Genomic DNA, 10,091 nt, shown 5'->3' on the forward strand with positions numbered 1-10,091 from the left:
CTGCCTGCCTGCCTGCCTGCCTGTCTGTCTGCGGTTAATCTTTGACTCGAGGAAACCTGACTCCCTCTATCTGTGTTTCTGAGAGATGAAGTGAGCTGTTTAAAGTACAGGAGCTGCCTGGGGGAATCTGATCTCCTGCTGCCTCCTCACCTCACCTGTAGCAGTCAGGTCACAGCCCTTCACCTGCCTGTCTGCCTGTCTGTCTGCCTGCCTGTCTGCCTGTCTGTCTGTCGGGGCTCTTGCTGTCACACAGCGTTTGAATCCTGACATGTGAGTGGGATACAAAGAATTTGAAAACAAACCCGATTTTGATAAACTCTCATATCTACTGGGTGAAATACCACAGTGTGCATCACAGCAGCAAGATTTGTGACCTGTTGCCACAAGAAAAGGGAAACCAGTGAAGAACAAACACCATTGTAAATACAACCTATATTTATTTATTTTCCCTTTTGTACTTTAACCATTTGTACATCATTACAACACTGTATATACACATAATATGACATTTGAAATGACTTTATTCTTTTGGAACTTCTGTGAGTGTAATGTTTACTGTTCATTTTACATTGTTTATTTCACTTTGTATATTATCTACTTCACTTGCTTTGGCAACGTTAACATATGTTTCTCATGCCAATAAAGCCCCTGGAATTGAATTATAGGGAAGGGTAGAGTCTACCTGTTGTGAGTGTGTGAGCTAGTTTGTTACAATTGGTTAGGAGTTGACTTGTGTGACTATGCATGTGCCTGCTCTGAGTGTTTCAGGCCAAGGAAGTAGTTACCTGCCTGGAGTGTGTGTGTGTGTGTGTGTGTGTGTGTGGTGGCTGGGGGAATGAAGACAGTGTGTGTACAGTTACATTTGAACCTTTATTTAACTAGGCAAGTCAGTTAGGAACAAATTCTTATTTACAATGACAGCCTACCCCGGCCAAACCCAGACGACACTGGGCCAATATGTACGCCGCCCTATGGGACTCACAATCACAGCCAGTTGTGATAAGCCTGGAATTGAACCAAGGTCTGTAGTGACGCCTCTAGCACTGAGATGCAGTGCCTTAGACCGCTGCACCACACGGGAGCCCAAACCTGCATGGAGTGTGTCTGTGGTGGCTGGGGGAAACAAGAATGATAACCCTGCAAGATAAAGGGGGACTACCCAGCTGTGGGTTGATCCGGGGTTCCCCTGGGCTTATCTTACTGTACTCCACAAATAAACACAGGTGAAGGCACTGTGCAGAGCAGTGCGTCTAATTCAGTGGATGGTTCTAGCAAGAAAACTGAGCATCCAAAACACATTCAAACACTTCACACTTAAAACAACGTAAAACAACAACCGACCTTGATTCAATAATTGTGCAGACTAGTGTATCAAACTGAACCAACGAGGCGTTTGACAAGCAGGTTTGCATTTCTTACTCTCATCTTCTCTACCTGAAGAGAAAACCCTGACACTTGGAAAGACAATGGCCAACCTTCATTTAAATAATTGTCATTGTGCAGAATAGTGTAACTGTCATCTTGTCTACCTGATAATTAGGTTATCTGTCTTACTGTCATCTTGTCTTCCTGATAATCAGGTAAGTTGTCTTACTGTCATCTTGCCTACATGATAATTAGGTTAGTTGTCTTACTGTCATCTTGTCTACATGATAACCAGGTTAGTTGTCTTACTGTCATCTTGTCTACCTGATAATTAGGTTATCTGTCTTACTGTTATCTTGTCTACCTGATAATCAGGTTATCTGTCTTACTGTCATCTTGTCTACATGATAATTAGGTTAGTTGTCTTACTGTCATCTTGTCTACATGATAATTAGGTTAGTTGTCTTACTGTCATCTTGTCTAGATGATAATCAGGTTATCTGTCTTACTGTCATCTTGTCTACATGATAACCAGGTTAGTTGTCTTACTGTCATCTTGTCTACATGATAATTAGGTTAGTTGTCTTACTGTCATCTTGTCTACATGATAACCAGGTTAGTTGTCTTACTGTCATCTTGTCTACATGATAATTAGGTTAGTTGTCTTACTGTCATCTTGTCTAGATGATAATCAGGTTATCTGTCTTACTGTCATCTTGTCTACATGATAACCAGGTTAGTTGTCTTACTGTCATCTTGTCTACATGATAATTAGGTTAGTTGTCTTACTGTCATCTTGTCTACATGATAATTAGGTTAGTTGTCTTACTGTCATCTTGTCTACCTGATAATCAGGATATCTGTCTTACTGTCATCTTGTCTACATGATAACCAGGTTAGTTGTCTTACTGTCATCTTGTCTACATGATAACCAGGTTAGTTGTCTTACTGTCATCTTGTCTACCTGTTTGTTGTCCTCTTCCTCTTGGGCCTTCCTGAACTCCTGTTCTATAGAACAGTCCAGCTCGCTGAACAGACCCACCTCCTCACAGTTCTTCAGGAAGCGCGTCGGGGTCGGCGTCTGGTCTGGAACACAGGAGACACCACTGAATTACATATAAAACTCACACTAGAATGGATATGAGCATCCTAGCAGGTAGCGACTTGGTCTGGAAAACATTCATTCTAGAAACAGATCAAAAAAGGTTTAAATATTGTATAAAACAGTACATTTGTAGATAAATCTGCACGGTATGTTTGCTGCCTGAACTGTTAAGTTATGATAGTTTGCTGACAAAGAAGAATAGCTGATGAATATGAAGTGGGCAGAGGCAGAGAATACATTGACCAAGCTAATGGACATTCCAAATGGTTAGAACAGCCACTCTCCTTTTACATTAGACAGAGATACTACTCTCACTAGCAACATTTCAGTTAACAATGTCCAGACCTCACCTACAGAGAGGGGAAGGGGGGGGCTCGTTTGTCCCCTTCAGTCAGGCAGTGTTACTCTGCTCAGCATCAGGGGGCAGAGAGACCAGAGAGACCGGATCGTGTTTCAGACAGTCCAAGGTGATTTTAGGATCATGTCCTTTTCAAAGGCTAAAAGCATACTCCACCACAGCCTGTTTATCCATTCTGGCTAGACTGGGGATTGACCACCAAAATACAGCTTGACCAAACCAGTCTGTCTTTCCCCATAGGGAGGATGAGAGCTTAACTCTTCAATTAAAACGGTATAAATAATAATAATAATAAAAACTGGATCGCAAGCGGTGTCCATTTCCAGAGAAGTATGATGACGTGACAACTCACTGCATATGTCAGGAGAACAGACAAAACGTGGGTGAAATCAGGTAAGCTTGGGTGTTACATATCAAAACGGGGAAGGGGCTGGGGGTCGTTCAAATCTCTCTGGGTGACATGTTGAAGTTGTTTTAACCCCAAACAGGAGAGTCAGACAGCCAGGTGACTTATGATCGTCAACCCTCTCACATCCCAGCCGGAAGGCTCCGAGGTTTCAGAAAGACAAATGGACAGAGCCGTAAGAGAGAGAGGGGGGGATAAGGACACTGACTCGGCCGGGTCAGAAACCTGACTCTCCTGGTCGCTCAGTGTAAATAATAAAGAAGACCATCTCAGTCAGCATCAGCCTAACACACACACACACCACAGGTAGCACCTTCATTGGGGAGGATGGGCTCTTAGTAATGTCTGGAATGGAATTAATGGGATGGTATTGAGCACATCAAACGCATGGTTTCTATGTGTTTGATACCATTCTACAAACTCCATTCCAGACATTATTATGAGCCGTCCTCCCCTCACCAGCCTCCTGTGGCACAGACGTGCACGCACGCACGCACACACACACACACACACACACACACACACACACACACACACACACACACACACACACAGTACCTTCAGAAAGTATTCACACCCCTTCACTTTTTCCACATTATCTTGTGTTACAGCCTGAATTTAAAATGTATTAAAATTGATGTTTTTGTCTCTGACCTACACAAAGTGGAATCATGTTTTTCAAAATATGTTTACAAATGAATTAAAACTGAAAAACTGAAATGTCTTGAGTCAATAAGTATTCACCCCCTTTGTTATGGCAAGCTGAAATAAGGTCAGGAGTAAATGGACTGTGTGTGCATAGTGTGTGTGTGTGCATAGTGTGTGTGTGCATAGTGTGTGTGTGCATTGTGTTTAACATGATTTTTAACATGATTTTGAATGACTACCTCATCTCTGTACCCCACACATACAATAATCTGTAAGGTCCCTCAGTTGAACAGTGCATTTCAAACACAGATTCACCCACAAAGACCAGGGAGGTTTTCCAATAACACAAAGGGCACCTATTGGTAGATGGGTAAAAAAAAGCAGACATAGAATATCCCTTTCAGCATGATGTAAGTTATTAATTACACTTTGGAATTGTGTATCCATACACCCAGTCACTACAAATATTTCACCATGAGGACAATAGTGACTTTAAAACAGTTACAGTGTTTAACGGCTATGATAAGGAGAAAAATGAAGATGGATAAACAACATTGTAGTTATTCCACAATACTAACTTAATTGACAGTGTGAAAAGAAGGAAACATGTACAGAATAAAAAATTATCTCAAAATATGGATCCTGTTTGCAACAAGACACTAAAGTCATACCTCAAAAAATGAGTGGTCTAGCTGTGCCACCAGAGACTCTGGGTTCGCGCCCAGGCTCTATCGCAGCCGGCTGCGACCAGGAGGTCCATGTGGCGACCCGCATTTGGCCTAGCGTCGTCCGGGTTAGGGAGGGTTTGGACGGTAGGGATATCCTTGTCTCATCGCGCACTAGCGACTCCTGTGGCGGGCCGGGCGCAGTGCACACTGACCAGGTCGCTAGGTTACGGTGTTTCCTCCGACACATTGGTGCGGCTGGCTTCCGGGTTGGATGAGCGCTGTGTTAAGAAGCACTGCGGTTGTGTTTCGGAGGATGCATGGCTCTCAACCTTCGTCTCTCCCGAGCCCGTACGGGAGTTGTAGCGATGAGACAAGTTAAGATAGTAACAATTGGATACCACGCAAAAGGGGGTTAAAAAAAATGTGGCAAAGCAAATAACTTTATGTCCTGAATACAAAGTGCTATGTTTGGGGCAAATCCAATACAACATATTCAATACAATATTTTGAAGCTGTATCATGTTATGAGTATGCTTGTAATCGAAGGACTGGGGAGTTTTTCAGGATAAAAAAGAAACGGAATGGAGGCACAGGCAAAATCCAAGAGGAAAACCTGGTTCAGTCTGCTTTCCACCAGACACCGGGAGATGAATGACAATAACCTAAAACACAAGGCCAAATCTACACTGGAGTTGCTTAGCAAGAAGACAGTGAATGTTCCTGAGTGTCCGAGTTACAGTTTTGGCTTAAATCTGCTTGAAAATCGTTGGCAAGACTTGAAAGTGGTTGTCCAGCAATGATCAACAACCAATTTGACAGAGCTTGAAGAAATATGAAAAGAATAATGGGCAAATATTGTACAATCCAGGTGTGCAAAGCTCTTAGAGACTTACAAAGAAAGACTCACAGCTGTAATCACTGCCAAAGATGCTTCTAACATGTATTGACGCAGGGCTGTGAATACTTACATAAATGATATATTCCTGTATTTCATTTTCAAGACATTTGCAAAAATGTCTAAGAACATGTTTTCACTTTGTCATTACTTTGTCATATATTGTGTGTAGATGGGTGAGAATATTTTTTTTAAAATCCATTTTGAATTCAGGCTGTAGCACAACAACATGTGTAGAAAGAGAAGGGGTCAGTATACTTTCTGAAGGCATTGTACAGACACACACGTCACATCCTAATTTCAGACAATTTGCTACACTCTTTGAAGAAGAACTGTTTTTGATTCCAAGTAGAACCCTTTTTGATTCCAAGTAGAACCCTTTTGGGTTCCATGTAGGACCCTTTCCATAGAAGGTTCTACTTGCCCCCAGAAAGGGTTCTCTTATGGGGACAGCGGATAATCGCTTTTGGAACCATTTTTTCTAAGAGTGACAGCAGGAAAATAATCCTGCTGCAACAGGAGAGTACATTTATTATGTGGGTTATAATTCATGGACATTTTTGGAGGGGTTGATACATTTTTCTTAAGGGAAATTACAAACTTCAGAAGATTTTTTAAATCTCACTACAAGTTTTAAAGGTCTCCTGCAAAAGGTTGATCAAATTGAGATCCTACAGCTGTACACACACACACACACACACACACACACACACACACACACACACACACACACACACACACACACACACACACACACACACACACACACACACACACACACACACACACACACACACACACACACACACACACACACACACACACACACACACACACACACACACACACACACACACACAGTCTTCTGCTGCCTCAGCTGGGCTCTGTCTAGGCACTAAAGATCTGGAAGTATGACTTAGCCTGGGGGTGACACTTACAGGTGCTGAAAAAAACCTATAAATCAGGTATTCCTTTGAACTGTGGATCAATATGTCGCCCTTCCTCCACCACCCCTCCCCACTGTCACAGCAAGACTAATGACATCAGTGATGATGACAGGGAGCCAGCGGCATCTTTGACAAAACATTTATCTTAACTTGGAAAAAGGAAAAACATGAATTTCTCCGACGATATATCAGTGTCTCATTGTCCTGCTGAGCACTGCAGAACTACAAGGTATGGGTTAGAGATTAGACTCAATACACAACGAGGCTTTCACCGTAGGGAAATGAGGAGTCGCAACAGAGTCGAGGTACAGTACAGTAGTGAACCACAAACTCTCCTCAACACAACACACAGCACAGTTGGCCTGAATTCAGTTGCCAATTCAGTCATTCATTAAATGAAATTCAATAAATTGACTGAATCCAAAAAACTGAATCAACCCCAACCCTGATGTAGACTACACAGTACTGTTTGTTTATGGCCTGACTGACTATCTGCCTGGCGCAGAGAGTTGCTACTTCCTGAGGGAGAACTAAAACACTCATCTATTCCAGAACACCACGATGGGACCAGACTATTTGTCAAGTGTACTCCCGCTCCCCCTCTCCGGCGCTCCACGTGCCACTTGTCTCATCATCACGCATACGTGCCACCATCGTTACTCGCACCTGCGCCTCATGAGACTCACCTGGACTCCATCACCTTCCTGGTTACCTCCCCTACATCGGTCACTCCCCTTGGTTCTTCCTCAGGCGTTAGTGATTCTGCTTCTGTTTCATGTCTGTTTGCTTTTCCTGTTTCTAGTTTTGTACTATGTTCTATTTATTATGACCTTTTCACTCCCTGTATTTGCTTCCCGACTCCCAGCGTACATGTTACACTATTAGACTAGAGGATGTGTCGCAAATGGCATCCTATTATGGGCCTTGGTCAAATGTAGTGCACTACATAGGGAATAGGATGCCAGTTGGGATGCAGCCTAGAGAGTGAAGTTACAGCATACAGCATGAAGCCATTTGTCACCTGATAACATGCTGTCGATCTTTATGGAGGGGAACTTCAGAGTCATCTCATGCTTGTGCCGGTGAATCATCAGGTGGTCCTCTGTGGGGAATCGCTGTTGAGACAGTATGATTTGATTTATTTTGGGGTGAAGAAAATGGTACTGTTAAAAAAGATGAGGACAACACATGAAACAATAAATATAGTTATTTTAAAACAAAAATACCGTTGTTCCAATGTGGTCCTCCTTGATAAAGAACACAACCACTCAGTTCTCTACACACACAGGCTCAAGCCTGGAGTCCAGTGGTATTCAGTGATATTTTGGATGATATTCACTAGTGTTAATTCCAGGTTAAAAAGGCATGCAGAGACAGTTAAAGGAATACTGCACTCCAGGAACACATTCCTGTGAGTGTTGTGGTTGTCTATGATCACAGAGTAAGAAAACATGTAGTAGTCCATCATCTTCATGTTCCTGCATGTGGACAAAATACCTGAGAGGTTAACACTGAACATACGGTATGAAAAGGAATTTATGAAGTCTAGAATGACTTCTCTATAATCTATACCTTATTTGTATTTAACTAGGCAAGTTAGTGAAGAACAAATTCTCATTTACAATGACAGCCTACCCCTGCCAAACCCTCCCCTAACACGGACCAATTGTGCACCGCCCTATGGGACTCCCAATCACGGCCGGTTGTGATACAGCCCCGGGTCAAACCCAGGTCTGTAGTAGTGACGCCTCTAGCACTGCGATTCAGTGCCTTAGACCGCTGCACCACTCGGGAGGCCCAAAGCCTTACATCAATATAAAATAGGACAATACATATTTGATCTTCACACTTCACCTCTACTGTGCATCCTAACAAAAGGGTGACAGACGTGGCCTTATTATGAACCATAATTCTGTGGTGTTTTTCTGCAGCAAAAAGCTCCTTTCTTTACAGCTGGAGTTTGACTGGAAGTCGGTGCTATTCTGTTTCTCCTGATGTGTGAGGCAGCACCGTGCTTTTCAGGCCCCCTCTCCAACCTCTTCTTCATGTTACAGGCACTCACACACCAACATGCACGAGCACACACACACACACATAAGCAGTGGTGTAAAGTACCTAAGTAAAAATACTTTAAAGTACTACTTAAGTCGTTTTGGGGGTATCTGTACTTTACTATTTATATTTTTGCAAACTTTTACTTTTACTTCACTACATTCCTCAAGAAAATACTGTACTTTTTACTCCATACGTTTAGCCTGACACCCAAAAGTACTCATTTTGAATGATTAGCAGGACTGGAAATGGTCTAATTCTCACACTTATCAAGAGGACATCCCTGGTCATCCCTACTGCCTCTGATCTGGAGGACTCACTAAACAGAGAACATCCCTGGTCATCCCTACTGCCTCTGATCTGGAGGACTCACTAAACAGAGAACATCCCTGGTCATCCCTACTGCCTCTGATCTGGAGGACTCACTAAACAGAGAACATCCCTGGTCATCCCTACTGCCTCTGATCTGGAGGACTCACTAAACAGAGAACATCCCTGATCATCCCTACTGCCTCTGATCTGGAGGACTCACTAAACAGATATCATCCCTGGTCATCCCTACTGCCTCTGATCTGGAGGACTCACTAAACAGAGAACATCCCTGGTCATCACTACTGCCTCTGATCTGGAGGACTCACTAAACAGAGAACATCCCTGGTCATCACTACTGCCTCTGATCTGGCTGACTCACTAAACATAAATGTTTTGTTTGTAAATGATGTCCGAGTGTTGGAGCCCCTGTCTATCCATGTGCCGTCTGGTTTGCTTAATATACACAATTTGAAATGGTTTATACTTTCACTTTTCAGACTTAAGTATATTTTAGCAACTCCATTTATTTTTGATACTTACGTAAGTATATTTAAAACCAAATACTTTTAGACTTTTACTCAAGTAATATTTTACTGGATGAATTTCACTTGAGTCCTTTTCTATTAAGGTACCTTTACTTTTATTCAAGTATGACAATTGAGTACTTTTTTCCACCACTGCACATAAGTGTGCACACACTCACACACGCTCCCTCACAAACACACATACACCGACGTGTGTCGACACACTCACCTGAGAACAGCCAGGGGCACTGCACACAAACGGCCTTTCCTGCTCAGAGTTCATCACTCTCACCAACTCCTCATAAGTCTACAAACAATGAGAGAGAGAGAGAGAGAGAGAGAGAGAGAGAGAGATAGAGAACAAGGAGAGTTTAGCTCCCAGCTCACATCAAGACATAGACTTCTCTTTCTTTCATTGAGTCGTTCTAGATTACTCTATTTATTGATGTTGTGGCCTAAAAATAGCAGGCTTCATAGTTATTTTCAGTCGTAAACATACAACATATAGTATTCCATTCCCTCCTGGCAGTAGCCTACAGTCAGGTGTTCATTACTTCACACAGAGAGTGACAGGACGCTCTGTGTGAAAAGAGCTGTTGCAGATTCAAGGCAGGGCCCAGCCTGGTCTCTATGACCAGGGGTACGTCTCAAATGGCACCCTATTCCCTATAGGGCCCTGGGCTCTAGTCAATAGTAGTGTAATATATAAGGAATAGGGTGCAATTTGGAATGTAGGCTGGGTGGTAGTGGGAGTTCTATTACTGAGAAAGAAAACAAGTAGTATAATTTATATAATATAATAGTAGGAGAC

The 10,091-nt window shown here is 42.7% G+C and overlaps 1 protein-coding gene across 1 annotated transcript; it reads right to left on the minus strand.

The window, feature by feature from the left end:
- Positions 1-155: 155 nt before the first annotated feature.
- On the minus strand, positions 156-9,582 carry LOC139400291 (cyclic AMP-responsive element-binding protein 5-like; the record flags this gene model as incomplete). Its single annotated transcript, XM_071145258.1, has 4 exons — positions 9,510-9,582; positions 7,414-7,507; positions 2,275-2,451; positions 156-263 (listed from the first exon to the last, which is right to left on the minus strand). Coding segments are annotated over exons 1-4 (433 nt in total), but the record flags the coding sequence as incomplete, so codon positions are not given.
- Between the last annotated feature and the right edge of the window lie 509 nt (positions 9,583-10,091).

Source organism: Oncorhynchus clarkii, unplaced genomic scaffold (assembly GCF_045791955.1).
Source record: "Oncorhynchus clarkii lewisi isolate Uvic-CL-2024 unplaced genomic scaffold, UVic_Ocla_1.0 unplaced_contig_7865_pilon_pilon, whole genome shotgun sequence".
NCBI lineage: Eukaryota > Metazoa > Chordata > Actinopteri > Salmoniformes > Salmonidae > Oncorhynchus > Oncorhynchus clarkii.